At 35.7% G+C, this 27,642-nt stretch overlaps 1 protein-coding gene across 6 annotated transcripts in view; it reads right to left on the reverse strand.

Annotated features, from left to right (window-relative positions):
- The window catches only part of CCSER1 (coiled-coil serine rich protein 1), a 1,577,476-nt gene that overhangs the window by 835,600 nt on the left and 714,234 nt on the right, over positions 1-27,642 (reverse strand). For all 6 annotated transcript variants that reach the window (XR_007517628.1, XM_049885715.1, XM_049885716.1 and 3 more), the window contains one exon: positions 17,193-17,276. Coding sequence is in view for 5 of the 6 variants with exons in the window: in XM_049885715.1 (XP_049741672.1) it covers positions 17,193-17,276 (84 nt within the window). In the remaining variant the exon portion in view is untranslated. The remainder of the gene's footprint in view (positions 1-17,192; positions 17,277-27,642) is intronic.

Below are 27,642 nucleotides of genomic sequence, written 5' to 3' on the forward strand. Positions count from 1 at the left end.
TCTGGTCTGGCCAGCCCCCACTCACCAGCACAAATCCTTTGGTGTAGACTGGAAGTCTCAGAACAAGGAAACCCAATCACTCCAAGAGTCATTTCTCTGGAGCCAAGGACAAAGATCACTTTGCTTAAGGTAAAACTAAGTCTTTTACCCCAAATTCTCTTTCTCAAAGCATTATTTATTCAAGGTCTAATAAATTATTTTAATGCCTCAGAATATAACAGTACTGTGTCATAATTTTTTGTTTTGTTTGCTCTGCTTAAAATGTTCTCTGCTAAGGATTTACTAGCTACCAACCTCAAAATAGACAAATCCACTGTATAATGAGTATATTTCTACTCATGTACGGTGCTAAGCACTTCAAAAGTATTTCATTTAACTCTCACAGTAATATGATGAGGTACATATTATAATCCCCATCTTACAGATGAAAAAACATATTGGTGAAGGAAATTATACAGGGATGTACAACAAATAACTTGTAAGCCAAATTTTAATTCTAACTAACTAAATACAACAAGAGAGACAAAACTTCTTCATAAGAATGAGGAACTAAAATTCTTCATTATGAATAATTCAGGTAGGTGTTCTCAGTTTGCCTATATGGACTCATGCATTTTCATCCATATATTTTAGTGATTTGGTTACTTTTTTGAAATAAAAAATGAATGTTTATTTAGAATGGGGGAAAAAAATAAGTACCACAAATTTGTAAAAAGCTGATAAATTGCAAAAGTAACACAACCTTTAGAATCAAAAGGCACAATTATTTCATTATTGTTATTAACTGAATTGGAGCCCTGTGGCATAGTGGTTAAGAGCTCAACTGCTAACCAAAAGGTTGGCAATTTGAATCCACCAGCCACTCATTGGAAATTCTATGGAGCAGTTCTACTTTGTCCTATAGCGTTGCTATTGAGTCAGAATTAACTCAATGGCAATGGGGTATTAACTGAATGATACCAAAAAAAAAACCAAACCCAGTGCCGTCGAGTCGATTCCGACTCATAGCAACACTATAGGACAGAGTAGAGCTGCCCCATAGAGTTTCCAAGGAGCACCTGGTAGATTTGAACTGCTGACCCTTTGGTTAGCAGCCGTAGCACTTAACCACTACACCACCAGGGTTTCTAGCTGAATGATACACAGCTATAATACTGTTTTTCCTACATTTTTTGCTTCATCTGTTTTGACTCCGTCTTAATAAACAATTATTTTGATAATATTTCCTATAGAGATAACAGAAAAATAATTCATTATGGTTCTGGCATGGTTGATCAAATTTCGTTTTTATTGTCAATAGTGTAGAGAAGTTTCTTTCAGTTCACAACTGGTCACTCTGATGCCACATCTTTGTTTCTTGCTCAGTGAAGCTTCTTGCTTATTGAGAATCATGGGGGACCAGACAGCCATGTAGATTTGTTTATGATGGCCCAAAGCAGGGGCAAAGCAACATCTCATTCACGTTGTTCTATCTGGTTTCAAAGGTAGGGTCTGAATTCTTGATGAGGTCCATGAGAAGTAAGTTGTCTTTGTGGGTCCTGTGGGAAGTGGAGATACTGCTGGCAGCCCGCTAAACCCAACTAGTGCAGGATCCCTATGAGGGCTTCTGTGGCAATGCCCTACCACTCTAGTGTGTACCTGTGGCTAGCTACTGACACTGCAGCTTCCCTGGAGAAAATCCAGAGCCTTGGACTGGATATAGGTGAAGATCCTGAACTTTAAGTTCATTATTTTCATAAATCTATCTCTGCTCATATTCTTAACCCTAGAACTGGAAATGGCCCATATATATGTTTTAATTGTCTACCAGGAACTTTAAGGGCAAGTCAGAGAGGGCTGAGGAGTGAAAAGGACATGGCTATCAAAGCTTCTGATATGAGGAGACTCAGAAGAATATCTGTCTGCCCATACATTTTAAGCTATATATAAAAGCTTTTCTGCAGTTTCTGACATTTAATAATTATGTGTCAGAATGACAACCCAAAGTTTGGCTTAGTCTATTTTTCTCATCTGTGTTCATGCTGATCGTGTGTGTTCAACAATATTAGAAAGCTACGGATATGCTGGACATGGTGTGTGGATGGATACAAAACCTAATTGTCAACTTTATTTTTACCTAAGAATTTTCTACCCAACAACACTTTGTGATTTGCACATTTAAAAATATCAGAAACCTCATGCCACGTCAGAAGATAGGTCTAACTATCTCAGAACACTGTGAAGGTGAGCACGATGGGAATGTTTCCCCCAAATCTTAAAATACTTGTAAGTTATATGGGAGCATCAGTGTTAAAAGGGAGAGTCTCTATCATTGCATTCTAGTCTTAATTCAGTAAAGTGGAGTTGCTAGAAAATTAGAAAACATGCACCATAATGTCCCAGACCTTGTGTTGGCCTGTAATAAGGCAAACACTTCACAACAGCATGTGATTCTCTAGACTGGAGCAAATTTCTCCCAGATGTCTTGCATACAATTAAAACAATCTGGTATTATCTATTTCAACTTGGGAAAATTAAAGCTATATTCTAGTTGGGTATGTCTCTCTGGGAAAATCTAGTTTTCCTAAGCTGTCATCTTTGATGAGAGTTCCTAGAGCAGCTGACAAAGAATTAGATGACATCAATGATGTATGGAGCAAGAAAAGAAAACAACTTGCAACCAGATTTAAATAAAAAATGCTCAAGGGGCAAATCCCATGTATCAATACATAGTGATTCTAAGCACATCACTGAACTGGGATTACAGTCTTGCAGGAGGGTCTCATGGCTCCAGAGTAATAAATACTACACACCATAAAAAAGGTCTTAAATGTGAAGTGACAAATACGTCTCATACCATTGCAGATCAAACCTGAAGCTGTAGTCAGTTGCATTAGTTTGGGGAAAGGTAAAATTGAAATCTCAAGAAAAAAACCTTGGTAGATACATATGAAAGATACATACGTAAAGATACTTTACAATAAATGTTACAAGTTACTGAAAAAAGAGCATATCATATTTAATATAGACACAGCTGTTAACTGTTATTAGTGATAAATACTAGAAAAGTATAGTAGGAATTTTCTTTTTTCTCACCACACTCTAGCCAAAGGATTTTAACAAGAACAGAGAGAATTGTATTGAAAATATTAATTCAAATAGCATCTAGCATCAATATGGTTAAGTATCAATTCATTTAGCTTACTAAGGTACTAATAATCAACTTGCCCTTTGAGGGTTATCCATGAAATACTGGTGACTTGAAAAAGTTGACTGTTCACAAGAAATAAATTACTCATTTTGGGCCATTCTCTGATCATTAATAACCCCCTGTGAATACAAGGAAGGAAATAGGCTTGTGTTGTCCATGAACGCTAACTGTCAGGGATCTTATAGAGAACCACCTTCAAACTATGAAAACACAACAAAATTCATGTAGAGTTGTATATAAAACACATCAAAGCATTTATTTGCTTCTTTTGAGAAATCAGGAATTCATTTTGCCTAAGTATAATATATTCATTCATCAAATATATACTTGAATTCTTATGGGTTAGGTACTATTTTATACCCTGGTTCCTATTACTGGGGAACGTGTTTGACAGTGAACAAATGAAATGTCTTTGTAGGGATGCCCAAATATCATAAGTCTTTTCTTACTGGCAAGAAAAGTCCCACAAGGAACAGGCATAATAAGAGGATTATAAGTAGTCTCCATACTTTACAAAAATATTTGACACTGTTCTTAGATAGAGTGGAACCAGCCCCCTTAGGTAATTGGAAGAGGCACTCAATGATGAAAGGCTCATTGCCCTTACAGCTACAATAAATCCCTAACATCTCCCAATTCCTTCTCAGATGAAGGGTAAATAGGATAAAATGCACTTAGTTTATCAGCAGATGTGGGTCTTCCGATTTATACACAAGAAATATATTCTTTACAAAAGTATGCTTAATATTGTATCTATAAAATGACTATCTAAATAAGTTAAAATTTCATTGTTCCATAATATTTTAACCAAGTGCAAATAACATTTAGTTTTGAATGGACAAATACGTCAAGAGTTAGAAAAAGAAAAAACAGACCTTGTCAGTGTCACTTAGTGTGAATTTTTCATAACTAAACACTTCTGAGTAAAGTAAGGATATGGATAATTTCTGCATATTTTGGAACTGATAAACAAAAAATAATGATCATTTGCCCAATACAAAATGTTTCCACAGAGCAGTACTCCTTTTCATTATGAATTTCTGTGGTGCTGCACTTTGGTAGCCACACTTCAGTGTATATAACAAGAATGAAATCATCAAACAGGAAAAATAAAAATCAACTTGAAGTAATTAACATGCTCAGTTAAGTTCTGTAGTTTCTAAGAAGTGGACATATTTTACACATTAAAAATACTGAAGCTTCATTTTTGATGAAGTTTGCACATTCACTGTGGCTCAGAATAGAATTGTCATAGTTTGGGTTATATTTTCAAATGTTCTATCTGTGTCTGTATCTATGTTGTTTTGTTAGGTGCCGTCGAGTCGGTTCCGACTCATAGCGACCCTACGCACAACAGAACGAAACACTGCCCGGTCCTGTGCAATCCTTACAATCGTTGTTATGCTTGAGCTCACTGTTGCAGCCACTGTGTCAATCCACCTCGTTGAGGGTCTTCCTCTTTTCCGCTGACCCTGTACTCTGCCAAGCATGATGTCCTTCTCCAGGGACTGATCCCTCCTGACAACATGTCCAAAGTATATAAGATGCAGTCTCGCCATCCTTGCCTCTAAGGAGCATTCTGGCCGCACTTCTTCCAAAACAGATTTGTTTGCTCTTTTGGCAGCCCTAGGTACATTCAATATTCTTCACCAACACCACAATTCAAAAGTGTCAAATCTTCTTCAGTCTTCCTTATTCATTGTCCAGCTTTCACATGCATATGATGCGATTGAAAATACCATGGCTTGGATCAGGTGCACCTTAGTCTTCAGGGTGACATCTTTGCTCTTCAACACTTTGAATAGGTCCTTTGCAGCACATTTGCCCAATGCAATGCGTCTTTTGATTTCTTGACTGCTGCTTCCATGGCTGTTGATTGTGGATCCAAGTAAAATGAAATCCTTGACAACTTCAATCTTTTCTCCATTTATGATGATGTTGCTCATTGGTCCAGTTGTGAGGATTTTTGTTTTCTTTATGTTGAGGTGTAATCCATACTGAAGACTGTGGTCTTTGATCTTCATTACTAAGTGTTTCAAGTCCTCTTCACCTTCAGCAAGCAAGGTTGTGTCATCTGCATAATGCAGGTTGTTAATGAGTCTTCCTCCAATCCTGATGCCCCCTTCTTCTTCATATAGTCCAGCTTCTCGGATTATTTGTTCAGCATACAGATTAAATAGGTATGGTGAAAGAATACAACCCTGATGCACGCCTTGCCTGATGTTAAACCAATCGGTATCCCCTCGTTCTGACCGAACAACTGCCTCTTGATCCATGTAAAGGTTCCTCATGAGCACAATTAAGTGTTCTGGAATTTCTGTTCTTTGCAGTGCTATCCATAGTTTGTTATGATCTACACAGTTGAATGCCTTTGCATAGTCAATAATACACAGGTAAACATCCTTCTGGTATTCTCTCCTTTCAGCCAGGATCCATCTGACATCAGCAATGATATCCCTGCTTCCACGTCCTCTTCTGAAACTGGCCTGAGTTTCTGGCAGTTTCCTCTGGATATACTGCTGCAGCCGTTTTTAAATGATCTTCAGCAAAATTTTGTTTGCATATGACATTAACGATATTGTTCTATAATTTCCACATTCGGTTGGATCACCTTTCTTGGGAATAGGCATAAATATGGCTCTCTTCCAGTCAGTTGGCCAGGAAGCTGTCTTCCATATTTCTTGGCCTAGATGAGTGAGCACTTCCAGCATTGCATCTGTTTGTTGAAATATCTCAATTGATATTCCATCAATTCCTGGAGCCTTGTTTTTCACCAATGCCTTCAGAGCAGCTTGGACTTCCTCCTTCAGTACCATCAGTTCTTGATCATATGCCATCTCTTGAAATGGTTGAATATCGACTAATTCTTTTCAGTATAATGACTCTGTGTATTCCTTCCATCTTCTTTTGATGCTTCCTGCGTCATTTAATATTTTCCTCATGGAATCCTTCTTGAATTTTTTTTTTCAGTTCTTTCAGCTTCAGAAACACCGAGCGTGTTCTTCCCTTTTGGTGTTGCATCTCCAGCTCTTTGCACATTGTCATTATAATACTTTATTTTGTCTCTCGAGAGGCCCTTTGAAATCTTCTGTTCAGTTCTTTTACTTCATGAATTCTTTCTTTTGCTTTAGCTGCTCAACGCTCAAGAGCAAGTTTCAGTCTGTATCTATACTTCTAGCTAAATCTACGCAATTAAAATCAAGACTTTACCGTCCATTTCTAATTCATTAAAAGCAGAATCACTGAAATTTTATGGTGTTTCAAAATAAAGTATTACTAGTAAATATTTACTTATACCACTGAATTAAAAAAATTAAATATTAATATTCAACTGTGAAAAGGATGTTTCACCTTTTACCCCAGTAATCTTACTTTTGAGAATTTATGTTAAAAAATAATTAGACATATAAATGTATCCAAAACCCAACCAAACCCAGTGCCATTGAGTTGATTCTGACTCATAGTGACCCTATAGGACAGAGTAGAAATGTCCCATACACTTTTCAAGGAGCGCCTGTTGGATTTGAACTTTCGACCCTTTGGTTAGCAGCCGTAGCACTTAACCACTACACCACCAGTGTTTTCTATAAATGTATAGGATATATAACTAAGAAAAAGCAAGGTACAAAATATACAGTCACTAAGGTTTCAATTATGTTTAAAAGGGGGGGGCACCTGAATATATTCAAAAGAGTTATGTTGGGACCGTGGAACAGTGAGTAACGTTTTTTGTTTTCGTTTTTGTTTTTTTGGTCTTCTACCACTACATAACATAAAAAAAAAAAAAAATACATTTCTAAAATACAGGATGCAATAAATTTTGCATAACATTTAGTCAAGGAAATTATTTTATGCAAAAAGGTCCCTGGATAATGCAAATAGTTTGTGATTGACTAACCTAGAGGTTGGTGGTTCAAACCTGCCCAGAGGTGCCACAGAAGAAAGGCACGACAATCCTCTTCAATAAAGATTACAGTCAAGAAAACACAGTGGAGCTGGGTCCTACTCTGTCACTCAGTGGCAATGTTTGTTTGTTTTCTTTCTTTTTTTTTTTTTCACAATATGCAAAGAGTGAAAATTCTTTAGTAAGCAGCATTTTTTGTTGATATGATCATGGTTCTGTTCATAAAATTTCAAGGCTGAAATAAACTGTGATTCATCCAACCTTAAGTTCAACTACATCAGATAGATGACATTACACTTGCCAGGTGTCTGCTTTTGCAACATACTGGATAACTCAAGTAAATTGTGTAGCTACTCTTGAAAAGCGTAACAGGCATTTGCCATCTTCCTAGCAGCTTGACTATTTTTGCTAAAACAAATACGCCTATCGTGTGAAACAGTTCAGAGGCGGAAAAATACATAGTCTCTCATCCATGGGAAATTATATAATGATACCCGCCCACCATACAGTTTTCTTAAATAGCCTATAACAAGATAGGTTACACAGCTCAGGATCTCAGAGTGCAAAATGATAGAGAAATATGAAGATAGTGTCTCTTATTTATAACCGAAAAAGTCAGATTCCCTAAGAAGTGAAAATCAATAAATAAACATCTTTTCAATTGATTTGAAATGGGGCTATTATTTTATTGTAGTTATTGATAGACAGCAAAACAGAACTGTTAACCTATTTTATAGTGCTGTCCTCACTGCTCTGTAATTTATAATTCTGCTTGATGTAGTAGGGAAAAATCAGTTTCAAGGAGCCAGACGGACTCTGCTTTAAATCCTCACTCTGTCATTATTATGCAGTCTTAGAGAAATCACTTAATCCTCCTGAATTTCAGTTTTATTATAGGTGAAATGGGAATAATAATACTTAGTTCTTGATTTTATTTGAAGGGTTAAAAGGCAATAATAAATGTAAAGCACTCCTCAGAATACCTGCCAAAGAGCAGGAGCTCAGTAAATAGACTGTTGTTATTAAAATGGTCTGTTTATGTCTATACCCCTCACTTAAAAATGAGCTACTTGAGTACAGACACAACTCCACTATATCTTTTAACCCATGGTCCAATCCAAGTCCCTGGGTCCGACTGGCTTTCAAATCCTTAAGGCGAATCAATTATGAAGTAGATTTGGACTCATGTGTTACAGAGGAGGACTGCTCCATTGGTTTTTGGCTGTAATTTTTATAGATGCAAATGACCAGGCCTTTCTTCCTTGTTGCTGCTGAGTGAGCTGGAACCACCAAGCTTTAGGCTAGTGGCTGATCACATCAGCTTGCAACACCCATTCGGACACATGCTTTGTATTTTCATTTTAATTTTAAGTCTTTGCTTATCTATTGTTATGTATTGCTGACTACAGAAATAATTGTATTTGGTAAATTACCTCTAAGCACTAAAATCTTAATTAGAATAATAAGAGAAATAATGAAAGTAGTTTCTAAATTGTGTGATATACACTATAGGATAAATGGAAAATATCTAAAAATCCCACTATTTAACTTTATGTGTGAATTAATTTCAGCTAAATGCCCAACTTGGCCATAATATGGTTGCGCACTCCTTTTAAAACTATAAACATTTTAAAAGTAAAATACCTTCCTACTCGCATTTAATTATACAACAACCATTTACTTATACATGCAAACTACAACATGACAACGCTTGTGATAAAGACTTAAACAAATATGTAGGATTGCCACAGCAAATGTTGCGGAATATTAAAGATTATATCTTTTTGGCAGCTCTTCCTTAAGGTACTGGAGTGTGTTTGTAACTGGTGGCTAATTCCCATGGTGTATCATAGGATATTGTCATATTCACACTGTTCATCTGTCTCACAGAGCTGACTAGGAGAATAATTACTGCTGAGATAAGCCTTTTTCTGGAATATATGCAATTAATTCTGCTGAAAAAAAGAAGGAAAGAAGTCTGACACTTTAATAATGTTTAAGTATACCTAATCTATTTCTTTTCTGTTCCTAATGTTTCCTAAATATGAGAAAGAAGATTTGAAAGTACTTACAGCTGTCTGTTCTTATGTAAATCATCCATGGGCCTGTAATATTCCATCTTAAAATGACTGGCATGAAATTATACCATAAATTATAATAGGATGTAGAGCAAGTGGGGAATTACTTTTAAGATGGATTCAGGATATGGTTTTCATGCACAAAGAATGTTTCTCTTATCAGGTAGGAATTATTCTGTTATTAAAGCTCAAGGGCATACAATTTTATTCAATTTGAATTTTGAATATATTTTTTCAACCAAATCAAAATTACTCTTCTCCTTAGATTCTTGATAAAGTGCTATTTAGCCAATGTATTTCTCAGTCAGAGCCTGTATTTTTAGCTCCCGTTTTTTTATTATGCATAGTAACCGGATTACATATAATGTTACACTCTCAGTTCTTCAATTGCCTCCAGTTTATAAAAAAATCATCATTTCTACAAGCACCTTTATGCAGCACCATGCTTTCGTATTCAAATGTTAAAAAACGAGCTGAGCACTTGGTTTACATTTAAATAAAGTAAACGGCATTTTAAAAAGTTGGGTGAAATGGTTGTTTGTATGTTTATTTACACTCAAGTAAGAATATAATTTTAAATGGTTGCTTTGAATGAGAACAAAGAAGGTTTAATAAGCAAAAAGGGATATATAGATAAAACATATACATATTAAACTTCCTTGATGTGACCTAGCTTTCTTGAGTTAGTTTCACATTGCAGGGGAAAAGAAGTATTTAACTCAATGGAGTACCTGCTCTATTGGATATCTGGAGTAAATGTTTTTAACAGCCTCCTCTTCTAAAATAAAAATATTATTTTAGATAATAATGATGACATAAAACAAATACTACTAATGGCCAGAAAAGAAATGCAGTTAGTTAAAACTTCATTTTACTGAATTCTGTAAATATTATCATTTCAAAACCAATAAAACAACAGTGACAACAACAAAAAAACAAATCCACTGCTGTCGAGTTGATTCCGACTCTATAGGACATAGTAGAACTGCCCCCATGGAGTTTCCAAGGAGCGGCTGGTAGAACTGAACTGCCAACCTTTTGGTTAGCAGCCAAGCTCTCATCTCATAGCGACCCTATGAGTCGTAATCGACTTGACGGCAGTGGGTTTGGTTTTTGGTTTTTTGGCCAAGCTTTTAACCTCTGTGCCACCAGGGCTCCTCAAAAAGTAATAAGCAAGTTTTAATAAACATCATATTTGTCCAATAAAACTGGAGTTTGTAAAAGATACGAACAAGGCAAAAATTAAATTGTATTATTGATATGAAAAAATTTTTAGTTTATTATTTTAAAACATAGTTGACACTTTAATATAAAAAATAAACTTTAATTTTCAAGATATTTAAAATTTGGTAAAATATTTAAAGTTTGAATGAAAATTTTCAATTATCCCCCAAATTCATATTGTTTCTTTGTTTTATATCTTAAATAAAAATTAACACTTCAAATAGTTACATAAAATGACACAATTTGAGTAATTCAAGTTCCATTTCTTCATCTTTATGACTGTGCTATTGTTATTTTTAATCTATAGTTGAAATACACTAATATGTAGTACCACAGGCTTTAGAAACACAAGCTGAGAGCCCAAAGCTAGCTGGAAGGTTCTGAACTGTTGTAAACTTTATCTCTCAAAGTAGAGGTTATAGCTGGATCCTTGTGTATTTTGTGTGTGTGTGTGTGTATGTGTATGCGTGTAGTGGTGCAAACACGTTACAATCATCTACTAACTTACATGTTGGCAGTTCAAACCCACCCAGCAATGCCTAGCCATCTGCATCTGTAAGATTACACCCATGAGAGCCCTGTGCAGCAGTTCTACTCTGTAACACATGGGGTCACCATGGGTCAGAACAGACTTGATGGCAACTTAAAAAAAAAAATCTGTGCATAGCCATTGTTGAGACTCAAATTAGGGGTTTAGAATATCAGTGCAAGAAATATATCAACTAAAGAGTAAGTAGTTCAATACTAAGAGAAAAAATATAAGGAACTTGAAGGATAAATTTAGGAGACAAAATATGGAAATGAGTTTCAGAAGAAAAAAAAATCTATAATTTGATGAAAGACTTTAATGAATTGAATAGGATTACTGAAATGTCACATACCCAGGTAAATCATGGAAAAATGGCATTTGTAGTGCTGAATCTAAGACAATGGAATATTATTGGCTAAGAAAAAAGGACCAAGACCTAAAATTTATAGGCTTATAGATGGTTCCCTTCATCTTTCTGGGTAAAAAGATATTCAATATTCAGAGATTACATCATCAATACTTCACCAGAAGGAAAGCCTTGGGCAAGAGATCTAACCAAATCATCAATGAATCAGAAGAGACCTTAAAATGTAGAAAGATGAAGTGTAATGATGAGTAATAAATCTTATACTTTACATAGCTTAAATCTAAATCAGCAATAATAGTGTGACTAGGAATTTGCAATAAGTCACAATAAGTATTCTTGAAAGAGAAGACCAATAAAAAGAAATTGATAAAAGTCCTAAATAAGCTCAGCAAAACTCATACGAGTTCCTAGAGATGGGAAGGAAATGGAAAGCAAAAAGATATTAAAGGTCTAATTTGGTGTGAGCATGATCTTAAATTTAAGAAGATAATTTCTAATGTTTGATTTCTGCTTTTGACCCCTGCTTTGTGAACACACTTCATAAGACCAATACAAGCTGAAATTTATTATCAACATCAAACAATGCTCTTTATGTGTACTTGTCACTTATGTAAGGCTAGCCAATGCCCTTCAGCATATCTTGCAGCAGTTCAGAGGAGATTTTCTTCTATTACAAGGCAGTTGGGAGTACTGTATTTTTACACAAATAATGTACTGGGTATACATTTTTTACAACCCCACCCCCCGCACAAGCTATTTCATAAGTGTGTTATATCAATATTTTTTTACATGTTGATGACTTCAATTTTAATTTTTTTTTTCCTGTCTAATGCATTTAATGTTACCAGAATAAAACTGATCTCATGGAAACTGCATTTAAGGTAGGTGTTTTCCTAAACCAAATGCAACCAATGGTGAACTGAATGAGCTTGCGATGGAAATGGAAAGCCACGCTGGAACCAAAGAGTATGAATGCATGAAGAGCTAGAAGTTAGTAAGTAAGAAATGATCCTAGGCCTAGAAGTACAAGAACAAGATGTTGTTTATACTCTGTTTTAATAAATTTTAAACTGAAACAATTTCTGATAATTAATGTCTTTGAAATCAACAAATACAAGTCACCAGAAGAAACTGTGTTTTTATCTTAAAACAGTCCATTTTAGTTTATTCATTCATTATCATCATCAGTAGTTCTCATTGTCACAGAAGGCGTTCCTTTTCATGAGTTTAGAAATCCAGGTGAAACCTGCCTTGAAATCTGGGATTCCCCTTTCATTTGACAGACGCTTCACTTTGGTCTGAATTGTGAAAGTAGAGACGGTTTGAGTTTGTTCCTTTTGAGAAATAATCCACTCTTTCAAGTCACTCTCCAACTCAGGACATTTTGCTTTGGGCCCAGGACATGTGGGTTTTCACGATTCATTTTCTCCAGCTCTTTTTTCTCCTTTCTCCATTCGTGAATGGACAGCTCTCCAAACTGGAACTCTCTAGCTAAGGCTGTTGATTGTTTCTTCGATACTCGCAACAACTTTTTGTTTGAAGTCGGTGGTATAGCACTTTCGTTTAATTCCTGCCATAATCCTAAAGGGTTCTAAGATTTAAATTTAACAACTGAAAAAAAATGTGAACAATATAATTGATAACTGGCTGGCTCTAGTAAAGAGATCACAACATTCAAATGTGAGGTGTACAAGAAGCAAGGGTCTTTATATGCTCGAAAACATGTAACTAAGGTGACTTACGGTCACTGATCAAAGACTTTGGAGCTAATAAGGCATAATTAGACTATGAAGTAAGTACACTAACATAGCTTAATGGTTTTACTTAAGATGATCTGATAAGGTTTTCACATTCAACTGTTGAGCCAAGAGAGATCTTGTATCAGTTTTGCATTGTTTACTCCTCCAATTAAAAGCCAGAGTAGGAAGATGACCGTGATAATTACATCAGTGCAGGCTGGATAGAGGTTCCTACTGATAGCTACTCCATGCATTTATGCCAGAGCAGGCTTCATTTTGTTTATGCTTTCAACTGATAGCACAGGCTTCCTAGATTCAAGGTTCTGACTGATGACTCAAAAGCGACGGGGATATAGTTATCAACTTAAATTGATAGAAACAAATGCAGAGTGTCAACTGTTAATTTTCTGATTACCAGGGCACTACCAAACTCGATCCGTGACTTCTTGACCATGGCTTATGCCTTTATTATACAAAAATGATCAACAGTAACATTTTTGTTCTATTGAATTAAGGTGAATGAGGCTGAAACTCACTTCTGGAAATGTCACAAGACGTGCAGTATACACATGGGCATGCAATGCTAAATTTCTTTTACATAATTTCATCATTTCTGTGTGTTATATGTATATGTGTGCTATTTATGTGGGTGTGCTATTTTTGAAAAAAATACAGTACACAGTCCATGACGTGAACCAGTTCTTTCCTGTACACCATGCCACAATCTTCTGCTCCTGGAGTATATTTCTTGCTTCTCCAATTAGTTGCCACACCACATAAACAACCCCAGGGCATGCTGATATTTTAACATTTGATATCCCTTTGCACATCATAAAATATGGACAAATGATTATTTTTGTCAGTTGAAAGCCAGTAAAGGTAAGTGATGTATGTAATTTTCAGGAATAATAATTTCAGATTTCTTAAAATTGTTCCTAAGAGTACAAACTGCTTGTTTTCTTCTTTTCAAAAAGAACAGAAAGGAAGAAATTGAAAATGTAACTATATAACACAGACATGTTAAAAATATAGTTAATAATGTGGATATTAATATGTAATTTAAAAATAAAATTTTTACTTTAAATTTGGTAATGTATTTACGCTTTGTAAAATCTACTAACCCAGCAAGAAAGAAGAGTTGAACCCAGGTAATAATTTTGAAATCACAAAGTAGAAAAAGAATAATCATTTTTAAAATATGCATTTAGTGCTTAAAATGTAATATAGAACTATAATGGAATTTAATAATTATCCACAAGTGTTCATGGTAATATTAGACAGGCATAAGTATAAATACTATGTGAAGTTATTTAAGTAATGGAGAGTCAAAGGAGAGGACCATTTCTTCTGGGGGATCCCCACCCCTGCCCGAGATACCACAAATAAATGTTTATATTAAATACATAATTTTCCTGGGGAAAATTATTATTATTATTATACCCATAACACAATGGTTTTTAACAGGAGGCAATTTTACGCCCAGAGAACATTTCATAATATCTGGAGACATTTTTGGTTGTCACACTGGAGGATACTGCTGGCATCTAGTAGGTAGAAGATATGGATCCTACTAAATATCCTACATGCCAAGATAGCCCTTTACCACAAATCTGGTCCCAAATATCCACAGTGCTATTGCTGAGAAATCCTGAACTAAAGAGATAACCAAAAAAACTTGCATTTAACTGTATCTCTTTTGTCCCCACCCCACCCTGCCCCAACTAATTTTTTATAACTCCTGAAACTATCTATGTGGGTTGAAAAGAAGACAAATAGTTATGAAATAATAAAATTTTCTTAATTATTAAGTTGGACAGAAAATCTTGCTTGGTGCAATTACATTGGAATTTGTTCTATGATGTTATGTACAGATAAAATTGCTTGAGAAATAGCAGCAGTGAAGAAATGAACAATCTCTGTTAAATGATAGCAAAACTAAGTTACTTCTAAATAATCACAGATGATGAATCTGTGTTATAACAGGATACAGTGAAACTTCTGTCTCAATGTTTTGAAATTTTCAAATTTATGTAGGTGAAGTATAAAGGTAAAATTTAGCCTACATTTTGTCAAAGTATCACATTATTTATTATCAGAATGAGAAGTACCAGGGCCTAGTACAATTTTCAATGGAGCCAAGTGGTTTGTATTATTTTTATGTAGTTGCCACCCCTACCCCATGCTCCAAACCCAGTGTTAATGCTTATCTTTTTCCTTTAAATCACGTTTAAATTCTATATCATCTCTCAAATTTTTACATTATCGCTTATACACTTTCTACCTTTGCTACATTCATCTTTAAGTCATAAAATTGTATTTTCCAAAGTCAGCATTTTCTTTGTTGAAATAGTCAAGGCGACTATGCAAACTACATAGCACAAAAATTAAAATGGTTGTTTTAGTTTTAATGTTGATTGTTTTAATTTTGATTATTACCTGCACAATTTTAGAGGCTAAATAACCAATTTGGCTAATTCAAATTTCAAAAAAAAGATACTTTTGCCTAATTTTAGGAAATCAGCCAACACAGGACATTTTTGGGTATGCTGAAATACTTCGTTAACTATACCTGTGTAACATTGACTCTAGAAGTAATCATTTTCTTTCTCATTTCATTTAAGAAATGAATGTCTGGTCCCTTGTATACGTTACGTTTTAAATCCGACCATAATTAATGTTAATGGGAAAAATGAATACTTCTTTCTGAGTTAATTATCCAAGCGAAGCATTTTCTACCAGTGAATGACTAGATTCTCTGCTGTGTTAAAACTGGTAATTCTGTGCATTCCTTAATAAATACATATGATTTTTAGTCAACTGAAAGATATTTTTGTATGTCACTTAAACAAAAACTTGATCATATAATACTGAACATAAAAGTATTTTCATTATATAATTAATAAAATTTATACATCTGTTACTTATATATTTATAAAAGATTATTTCTAGTTACATAAGACACATTTCTTCTGCCTGTAATAACATTTTATTTCCAGTTACATAAGACATGTTTCTTCTGTCTGTAACACTACTGTTATTTTAAGAACTGGTTTACAGGTTTTCTAATAGGACCAGTAATCAGTATCAACCCAATAAAAGAACGGTCCAAATGAAGGTCATGTTTCAATAAAAATGTTTTCTGTTGTCAAGAGTCAATAAAATATGCTCTAATTTGTCTGACATCTCACTAATGTGTTAGGAGTTCTCAGAATATTGATGGTCTGTAAAGTCTGTTTCATAATTTAGTTTTATTTAATAATTAGATAATGCATCATTATTTAATATAGTCAAGCCCAAAATGATCATAAGGAATATTAATTACTAGGATTTGTCTTTTGATCTTGATAATGAGTCAGGGTCTCTTTTGCTATACAGCATATCTTCATTTTCTGATATTGTTAAAAATCTTAATGATATTTAAAAAGCCTCACTTCTATTTCATTCTTGTTTTAGATTATCATTTTTTAAATATACATAACAAGTGAATGTGTTTTATTGCAAAATATTGTTCATATACATATTTAAATTGAAAATGCACACTTTCAAAAATATGGCCCTGTGATATTCTTGTTACCTACCACAAATATGTTTTCATGTTATGAATGTATGGTTTATTCATTACATTATTTTATGACATCAAATTTTAAAAAAGCCCTCTGTAAATACAAAATATACACTTATCATATTTTTGTATAATTTATAATATAATAATATAATATAATACGTTAAAGAAAAGTCTCTTAAGGTTAAAACATTTTTGGCAGCTTTATGAAAGTATAAAGTAAAATCCATTTTTGTTTGCAAGATTATTGAGCATTTTGTGTCATAAGACATGATTGTATCTCTAGGTATAACAGTATGGAGTTAAATCACAGACATGTAATGTGGCCTTTGCCTTCAGGATTGTTGATAGTTCCAATTAAAATATCTAACCCTGGTTCAGTAATCTGTTTCTGGAAGCATATACATTTCAACATATATTAAAACAAAATTCTATTTTTTGGCTTGTCAAATATCTATAATTTTCATTATAGAGGAATTATAAACTTACACAGAAATTGAATCACTAACAGGGTGCTAATTAATAGGTTGTTGCAGGGGTTACAGCAGATAACCTTGTAAGGTAAGTAACTCTGTAGGCCAAATACTGTCATCACTTACCAATTCTTCCTGAAGTTGAGAAATGAGTTCATCTTTCTCTTTCAGCTGCAGCTTGAGCAGGGAGCATTCATCTTTCATTACATCCTACAAAAACATCAAAGAGACCGCATAATAGGCTTAGCCCTTTCACTTTGCTCTTGATAAGGAAAGTCAGCTTCAGTCAATGAGAGATAATTGCATTTGACTAATGAAACCCAAATTTCCTCTGTGATATTTTTCAAAATATATTCTACGTTATAAAATAAACATGTATCTAAAGTGTTATTATGTTATATATGATGGCGTATATACATGCATTTTTTTTCTTGTACCTGTTTTTGTTTTGTTTTTTCTTAATCCATTTGTCCATTTTGTTGTCTAAGACAGAAACCAGGGAGTCATCTTAAATTCCTATGCGTATAACATTATTGTTGTTGTTAAGTGCCGTTGAGCTGGTTCCAACTCATCATGACCCTATAGGACAGAGCAGAACTGTCCCATACGGTTTCCAAAGAGCAGCTTATGGATTTGAACTGCCGATCTTTTGATTAGTAGCTATAGCTCTTAACCACTATGCCACCAGGGCTACACATACAACATTAAAAAAAAAAAAAAAAAAAAAAATTAGGGGAATAAAAATACCTCTATTCTAAAAACAAATACTTTACCAACTATTTGTTCCTTTCCTATAATTATTCATTCCTAAACCAATGGTCATGGTACAGTCTTCACCTTTCATGACCTTCCCATCTTTAGGCTTCCAATGTTTTCACTCTGCATGCACACTTAGCCACAGCTTCTGTGCATACAATACATTCACATTCATAGTCTTCACTACTCTCAGAGGCAAATACTTAATCCAGAGTTACCCACCTGCCTAGCTCCAGTCCATAAACATGACTGCTCATTTAGCATGCCACACAGACATTCCAATCAACATTCAGCTCAACATTCCTTTTCCCTACCCTAAAACTTCATTTTTGCTTAATTCCCCCATTATCTTCCTATTTCCTAAAATACTAAACAGGAAGCCATCCTATACGCTCAGCTTTTAATAACTCTGAAACAAATATGACACCAAATTCTATAATCTCTACTTCCTTAATATTTCTTCAACTTGCTCCTCTTTACTCCTTCTTGTCTTAGTCTAGGCCCTAATCGCTTCCTACCTGGATTTCTGCAGTGGTCTTCAAGCTCTATCTCTATCCCTTTCCCTATCTGCCAGAGAGGTTTTTCTAAATCAAAATTAATTACGTCATTTCCCAATTTAACAGCTAATCATCTCCTCTTATGGAAAGAAAAAAGTCAAAACTCTTCAGAATTTTTCATTTCCATCTTCACGACCTTTGCTTATTTATGCAAAGCTGTAATGCATAATGTTTCATGTCTCCACAGCTTTATGTATGCCTATCTCTGTCTGGATTATAACCAGTTCTGTCCAGTCAACTCTAACTCCTAGATACCTCAGGTGTACCAGAGTATAACTGTGTTCCAGAGGGTTTTCAATGGCTGATTTTTTGGAAGCAGACAGACCTTTAGGCCTCTATTCTGAGGCAGGCTCTAGGTGGACTCGAACTTCTAAACTTTTTGTTAGCAGGTGAGTGTGTTAACCGTTTGCACCACCCAGCAACTCCCGTCTGGATTAGATTCCCTTCTAGCCATCATATCACTCCATCCCACCCAAACCCATGCTGAAATTTCTAATGCTCTAATGCATCCCAAGTATTATTCCTTATCCCACCAGGAAGCTTTTCCTTTTGTGGGGTGGGGTTGGGGTGGTTGTGCTCCATAGCACCTAAACCAAACTTCATTTCATGTAAGTGTTGTTTGCTTGTTTTGCAGCTTCATTGGACTAGGGTTTATTTTTCCCCGTTTAAAAGTACAGACTCTATTTGGCATATCACCAGCATCAGACATAGTAACTGATACATTTAAAGCGCTCAAATCCATGTTTCCTTCTCACAAAATTACCATATAAACAGTTTAAACATTAGTAGAATTCTCACTGTCTCTGAATGTAACTATTACCCTTACCTGAGCTGACAAAGAAAACAGCCAGTGAATTAGGGAAAACAAAACACTTGTTTATTCTAATTTTCATGGCACTAATAATTTTCACTTTCTCTATACTGAGCAATATAGAATGTATGGATCTAATTTATTAATTTCTCCTTTCATTTGGTGATGACCAGCTGGACTAGGAGATATTCCTACCATACGTCCAAAACCTAATGTAATTATCTCTGCCCTCTTTCTTTTGTGATAGTCCCATTTCTTCCCTAAATCATAAGGTTCCGTAAATAGAGCTTACACCCATAGTTTTTAATATTTATGCTCACAGATTCTAAATATTACATGTTACACGGTAATGGCAAAAGTCTTCATAATGCAAAGAAAAAATCAGCAGGCTTAGGAAGCAGGTAAAAGACTAATCAAGTTCTTTAGAATCATAGTGATCTAGGGTCAAATCCTGGTACTGCAAGTTACTAGTCATATGGCTCTGTGCAAGTTACTTAACCTCTTTGAACCCCATGGAAATTTCTGTAAAGTGTTGATGACACCAGACTATTTGATACATGATGACAAAACTCTATTGCATTAGTATTCCTAGCTCCAATGTCTTTCATAATAACTCACTTAAGAAGAGTTAATTCCTTTCATTAAAAAAGAGTCGCAGATTGAGTTATCCAGGAAACAGACATTGAGGTGGAGTTAAAAATGCAAAAGGTTTTTGGGGGAGTAAACCTCTGTGAAAGCAAAGAGGGGGAGAGGGAGGGCGGGGAGACAGACCATTACTCATATCTGACAAATTCTCTGCCAGGCAGACAGAGAGCTCTGGGGCCAAGACACCCTGTTCGAGAAATCCTGTGTTGGGGGAAAGTGGGTAGGCTCTTGTATCACACCACCACTTGCTTAGTCATTAGCTGGGAGGCTGACTCAAGAAGACCTCAGCTGCCACCACTAATTTAGGCATTGTCTCAGGCTACCCAGAGATAAGCTTAACTTGGCTGGAAAGCTGAGGCAGACCCTGAAGGTACTAGCAGCTGGAGGCTAGTTCTTCAAACACAATATTTTTAATTTAATTTATGTTAGGTTGTTAGATTTCGAGAGATTTTCAAATAGCTCATTTTAATGCTGTCAGGAATATGTCTGTCTGTTCCTCTGTAATGCCTACTAGAGAATCAGAAATACAGATATAAAAATTCCATATAATTTTTTTTATCCCTGAAATTTTATTTTATAAGTTTGGAAAGGTAGAGAGAGACACATTTGGTAATTTGTCCCAAATTCAGTTTCCTGACTCCATATCCCATGTATTTTACAATATGGTTTTGCCTGTAATTTGAATGACCTCATTGTTTAAGACTATTGGGTATACAGAAATCAAATTCCAAAAATTAAGGCAAGTAGAATCCATAATTCATCTTGAAAATGATCTTATGCTGAAATTAGAAATGCAGATAAAAATCAAATGATAATTTCTAACTCTCTCACAAAACTTCCAATACTCCTCAGGTAGAATTACGAGCGTAATGCTTGGCTACTAGTTACAAAAACATGTCAAATTTGATATTGAGTCATCATGACTCTTTTCCTATTTATAGACTTCTGGTCCTTGGTAGACTTTATGACTTACAAGCTGTTTCCCTCATCCTTGTAAATGGAAAAGTCAAAAGATTAAAAAATAAAGGAAAAAGACAACACTATGTGAGAGCAAACAGGGCAGAGTGTTAAAAACAAGTGAAAAAAAGGAAGAAAGAAACAAGAATACGGCAGGGGAGGACAGCAGGGCAGAGATAAGAAAACATAAAAACATACAATAACTGACAATGTATTTTGTATCCCTACCTAAATAACTGACCTGACCTCAAGTAATTCTAATTCTTATGCTAACTTAACTTTAATGTAGCATGCTGTCTGCAACACCTAGGAAGCTAGTGAGATAAAGGAGTGCAGGCATAAACAATCATCAAAATAGTCCACAGGAGTAACTGGTTTTAGATATTGAAAACAAGGGCAAAAAAAATCACTCTAATGCTTTATTATTTAGTGTGAAATCATAAAAAAAATTTCATAAACAATTTCAGCATTAATAACTGCTACATGATCCTATAAAAATTAATTTTCTTTTTATAAACATCTAATTAAGAAGAAAATATTATAGATTTGTCTTTATACACTCACTTAAAAGATTGACTAACAATCCACTGATTATTTTTAATGGTTTACTATGTTTACCAGAGGTAAAAATGTACATAGTTTGCACAAAGGATTACCTTTTTCTTTTTTTAAGGATCTGGCAAATATATTGTTAAACAATGTATTAGATTATATCTTCTAACTTGTTTCTAAAATTTAAAAAAAAACACTAAATGAGTGTCTCTTAGACAGTATATTTACTCTGAATTTCAGAATCAGAATATCACAGCATTCATAAGGCAGAAGTTGGTGAAGTTTGCAAAAACGTAATTTTAAAAATATACATAATAAAAGGCAAGGGTATTTATTAATTGTTGTATAGAAATCAGTAGTAATTTCTTTATCAAGGCAGGTAAAGGCCTGATAAGTGTTCAAAGTGAATGTTCTAGAAATTAATTTTTCAGCATATAAATCAAGGAAACAGCATTATCCCTTGGCACAACAGTCTATTTGCTAGGATCTTCCAGTAATTAAAGGAGAGACAGGATCTCAGCATAGTCTTTTCATCTGCAAATTGAACTCTAAGGAAAAATCTTAAGTTTTACTGATCTGCACTACCACTTTATGATTATACAGGGTTTTTTTACAAAACACTTTCATACAGAATCTATGTTATAATTTACAAAACACTTTCATACAGAATCTATGTTTGCCACCAGAATCTTTCCTGACCAGCTATTGAGCAAAATGATACATTTCTATAAGTATGGCTTCAGGCATAAAAAACAAAGCAGAGAAGACATAATTTTAGTAAAGGTCACATAAAAGGAAAACATTTGTAATACTATCAATATCTTTAAATTTTGTTCATCAGTCCCACAACAAAATTTATTATAGTTCTAGGGCTTTTGTAATAGTTAAAAATATTATCTTACATTGAGAAATTTGCTAGGATGTTAAAACATTTCCATGAGATTATGGAATATATCATTCCCAAGTTGTTACTGTCCTCTGTGATTCACTTTAGCACACTAATAAGGACAACAAAAACTGGGCTGTATAACTCTTCTAATGCGACGTACTTCATTTTACTTGATTCTTTCTAATTATATAGTATGTGGGTGGAGCATGTAAACCTAAGTCATGATCCTTATGAAAAAACTTTATTTTACTCTTTTACTATTCTTTTGTTGTTTCATCCAGCTCTTTTGTGAAAACTAAAATTTTAAAACAAATGTTGGTATTTAATTGTCTGAAGCCATCTTAAATTGACAATATTTTGTAGGTGGAAGGATGAGAAACAAATTTCCAGGATCGTAGAGTTAGTAGGCATGTCAAATTAGCTTTCTGATCACCTGATGGCTTTTATCAAAATCAATTTTGAGCTATATTTAAGACATAAATATCTTTATAAAATTATCAACACTGAATTTCTTAAGTAAGTCAACAAGTGGTACAGTAATACTTATTACACTGTCCCATTGGACTTGCTTGATAGGAAATTCTTGGGTAAAAAGGTATCCTTAACAGGCATTGATTTTATCTGATGCTACTTTTTTTCCCCCGTAAAGGCAGGTAGGAGTGCCGTACTATATCTCCTAAGTAAGGTAAACAATTGTTTATGTGTCCTTTTCCAAAATTTAGACTGTACACGAAAAAAAAAGTTAAAAACACCCTATTAAAAATTCTTTTCTGTTATGAAGTCATGCTGACTTGCTTTTTTGTTTCTTAATTAAAGAACAGGAGAAATCTTATCCCTCAACATCCTAAATGAAGTGAGTTATGTTTTAATGTCACTATGAACTCATTCTCTGGGAGACAAAGTAATCAAACATCAAACACGCTCCATGCCCCACCTTGGTAGTGCTGGTAGGGGCTTGGCTGCAGGCAGTGGGCACTACTGTGTCATCTTCCTGGGAGAAGGAAGTTGAGCCAGCTTCTGTGTCCTGAACACTTACCATGACTTAAGACAAAGGGCATAAACAGTGTGAATAATTACTGGCCACTCCTTAATAATACATATGCACGCTTTTATTTCAGACAATAAAGGAAGAATAAAGTCTTTCTGTCAGTTTGTCACACTGTGATGACTTTCATATTGCTGTGATGCTGGAAGCTATGCCACTGGGGTCTCAAATACTACAGGGTCACCCTGGTGGAAAGGTTTCAGTGGAGCTTCAGACTAAGACAGACTAGGAATAAGGACCTGGTGGTCTACTTCTGAAAAAATCAGCCAGGGAAAACACTATGAATAGCAGCAGAACATTGTCTGGTATAGTGCCGGAAGATGACCCGCTCAGGTTGGAAGGCACTCAAAACACCCCTGGGGAAGAGCTGCCTCCTTATAGTAGAAAAAAAAAAAATTTTTTTTTTTTTTTTATAGTAGACTCGACCTTAATGACATGGATGGAATCAAGCTTTAAGGATATTCATTTGCTGAGGTGGCACAACTCAAAATGAGAATAAACAGCTGGAAATATCCAATAACAATCAGAATGTGGGATGTATGAAGTATGAACCTAGGAAAATTGGAAATTGTCAAAAATGAAATGGACTGCATAAAGATTGATATCTAAGACAGTGAGCTGAAATGGACTAGTATTGGCCATTATGAGTCAGACAATCATATGGTCTACTATGGCAGGAATGACAAATTAAAGAGGAATGGCATCACATTCATCATCAAAATGAACATTTCGAGATCTGTTCTAAAGTACAATGCTGCCAGTGATAGGATAATATGCCTATGCCTACAAGGGAGACCAGTTAATACGACTATTATTCAAATTTTACACACCAACCCCTAATGCCAAAGATGAGGAAATTGAAGATCTTTACCAACTTCTACAGACAGAAATTGATCAAACATGCAGTAAAGATGCTTTGACAGTTATTGGTGATTGGAATGTGAAAGCTGGAAACAAAGAAGGATCCAAAGCAAACCAAACTCACTGCCATTGAGTTGATTCTGACTCATAATGACCCTATAGGACAGAGTAGAACTGCCCCACAGGGTTTCCAACAAACAGCTAGTGGAACTGAACTGCCCACCTTTTGATTAGCAGGTGAGTTCTTAACCACTGCGCCACCAGGGTCCCAAAGAAGGATCAGTAGTTAGAACATATGGCCTTGGTGATAGAAACGACAGCAAAGATCACATGATAGAATTTTGTAAGACTGTTTCATTGCAAATACCTTTTTTCAACATTAATGGCAGCTATTTTTTTTCTTTTATACACGTGGGTGGAAACCCTGGTGGCATAGTGGTTAAGTGCTGCAGCTGCTAACCAAAGGGTCAGCAGTTGAATCCGCCAGGCGCTCCTTGGAAACTCTATGGGGCAGTTCTACCCTGTCCTATAGGGTCGCTATGAGTCAGAATCAACTCGACGACACTGGGTTTTGGGATACACGTGGGTCGCTATGAGTTGGAATCAACTCGATGGCACTGGGTTTGGTTTTTGGTTTGGTATCCACGTGGGCCTCGCCAAATGGAATATACAGGAATTAAATCGACTACATCTATGGAAAAAGAACATGGAAAAGCTCAATATCATCTGTCAGAACAAGGTCAGCGGCTGACTGTGGAACAGACCATCAATTGCTAACATGCAAGTTCAAGGTGAAGCTGAAGAAAATTAAGAGTAAGTCCACCAGCGGCAAAATATGACCTTGAATTTAGAGACCATCTCCAGAATAGATTTGCCACAGTGAACACACCGAACACTGAACACTAATGACCGAAGACCAGATGAGTTATGGAATGACATCAAGGACATGATATATGAAGAAAGCAAAAGGTCATTAAAAAGACAGGAAAGCAAGAACAGACCAAAATGAACGTCAGAAGAGACTCTGAAACTTTCTCTTGAACAGAATAGCTAAAGTGAAAGGAAGAAATGATGAAGTATAAGAGATGAACCAAGATTTCAAAGGGCAGCTCGAGAAGACAAAGTAAAATATTATAATAAAATGTGCAAAGAACTGGAGATAGAAAATCAAAAAGGGAAGAACACGTTCAGCATTTCTCGAGCTGAAAGAACTGAAGAAAAAATTCAAGCCTCAATTTGAAATACTGAAAGATTCTACAGGGAAGATATTAAAGGACACAGGAGGCATTAAGAGAAGATGAAAGGAATACTCAGTCACCATACCAAAAAGAATCAGTCAACATTCAAACATTTCAAGAGGTTGCATATGATCAGGAACCGACGGTACTGAAGGAAGAGGTCCAAGCTGTATTGAAGGCATTGGTGAAAAACGAGGCTTCAGAAATTGATGGAATACCAATTGAGATGTTTCAACAAATGGATGCATTGATGGAAATGCTCTCTTATCGATGCCAAGAAATTTGGAAGACCGCTACCTGGCCAACCGACTGGAAGAGATCCATATTTTTGCCTATTTCTAGTAAAGGTGATCCAACTAAATGTGGAAATTATCAAACAATGTCATCAATATTACATGCCAGTAAAATTTTACTGAAGATCATTCAAAAGTGGCTGCAGCAGTACATCAATAGGGAACAGCCAGAAATTTAAGCCAGATTCAGAAGAGGACATGGAACCAGGGATATCATTGCTGATGTCTGATGGATTTTGGCTGAAAGCAGAGAATACCAGAAACATGTTTACCTGTGTTTTATTGACTATGCAAAGGTATTCCACTCTGTGGATCATAACAAATTACGGGTAACATTGTAAAGACTGGAAATTCCAGAACACTTAATTGTGCTCCTAAGGAACCTGTACGTAAAGCAAGAGGCAGTTGTTTGAACAGAACAAGGGGATACTGCATGGTTTAAAGTCAGAAAAGGTGTGTGACAGGGTTGCATACTTTCAGTATACTTAATCAATCTGTGTGCTTAGCAAATAATCAGAGAAGCTGGTCTATGTGAAGAAGAATGTGGGATCAGGACTGGAGGATGCAGTGCAATGGATCACTTTTGTGTGGCCTTTCTAGCCATGGTCTTTCAACTCCCACCCAACTGATTGGGCAGGACTGTGCAATAGGGTAACTGTGACCCACCAAAGGGAATGGTCAGTTTTGCCATCCTGCTGGGTCTGAAATGAGGTGGGAGAGGGAGGATCTCACTACCACAAATGAAGAGCAGCCAGGAGAGAAGAGTGTGTCCTCTGGACCCAGGATCCCTGCACTTAAAATCTCCTGGAACCAGCAGACTGTGAGAGAGAGAGAGCTATTACCACAAAGACAGCAAGACCCAGCAGTAGAGACGCAGCAGCAGACACGTGGCAGCAGAAGTCAGCGTGTTGAGATTCCAGGCCATGGAGTTAGAAGGCTGAGTGCCTTTGGGCAGATGTCCAGGGTTAGGGAGAAGTGTGCCTGTGAGCACAGCTGAAAGGAGGCTGTCTTCATGGAAGAACTGTATCCTGAGTGTTCTGAACTTGAATTGTAACCTGTTACTTCCCTAATAAACCCCATAATCATGGGTATTGTCTGTGATTTCTGTGTACCCATTGCAATGAATTATTGAGCCGAGGAGAGAAGAAGAGTGTCATGGGAAGGAGGGTTGGTGTCAGAATTGGTAAAGACGGTGGAGAGAGGAGGCATGTCTGACCTCTGCCTCAAAAGAATCAGCCTTGGGCTGTTGATCTTGATTCTTCTCCCCCCTTGTGAAGTTAGAGGAGGTCAGACACTGTCCTCACGCCATTTTTACAGAGCAAGGCTCATTAACAACCTGAAATATGCAGATGATACAACCTTGCTTGCAGAAAGTGAAATGGACTTGAAGCACTTACCAATGAAGGTCAAAGACTACAGCCTTCAGTATGGACTGCACCTCAACATAAAGAAAATAAAAATCCTCACAGCTGGACCAATAAGCAACATCATGATAAGTGGAGAAAAGACAGAAGTTGTCAAGAATTTCATCTTACTTGGATCCACAATCAGCATCCACAGGAACAGTGGTCAAGAAATCAAACGATGTGTTGCATTGGGCAAATCTACAAAAGATATTTTTAAAGTGCTGAGAAGCAAAGACATCACTTTGAGGGCTAAGGTGAGCCTGGCCCAAGCCATGGTGTTTTCAATCGCCTCATATGCAAGTGAAAGCTGAGCAATGAATGAGAAAGACGGAAGAACTGAAGCCTTTGAATTATAGTGTTTGTGAAGAATATTGAATATGCCATGAACTACCAGAAAAACGAACAAATCTGTCTTGGAAGAAGTACAGCTGGAACGCTCCTTAGAAGCAAGAATGGCAAGACTTCATCTCATGTACTCTGGATATGTTATCAGGAGGGACCACTCCCTGGAGAAGGACATCATGCTTGGTAAAGTAGAGGGCCAGCAAAAAAGAGGAAGACCCTCA

The sequence above is a fragment of the Elephas maximus genome, chromosome 5, assembly GCF_024166365.1.
Source record: "Elephas maximus indicus isolate mEleMax1 chromosome 5, mEleMax1 primary haplotype, whole genome shotgun sequence".
In the NCBI taxonomy this organism is placed as follows: Eukaryota; Metazoa; Chordata; class Mammalia; order Proboscidea; family Elephantidae; genus Elephas; species Elephas maximus.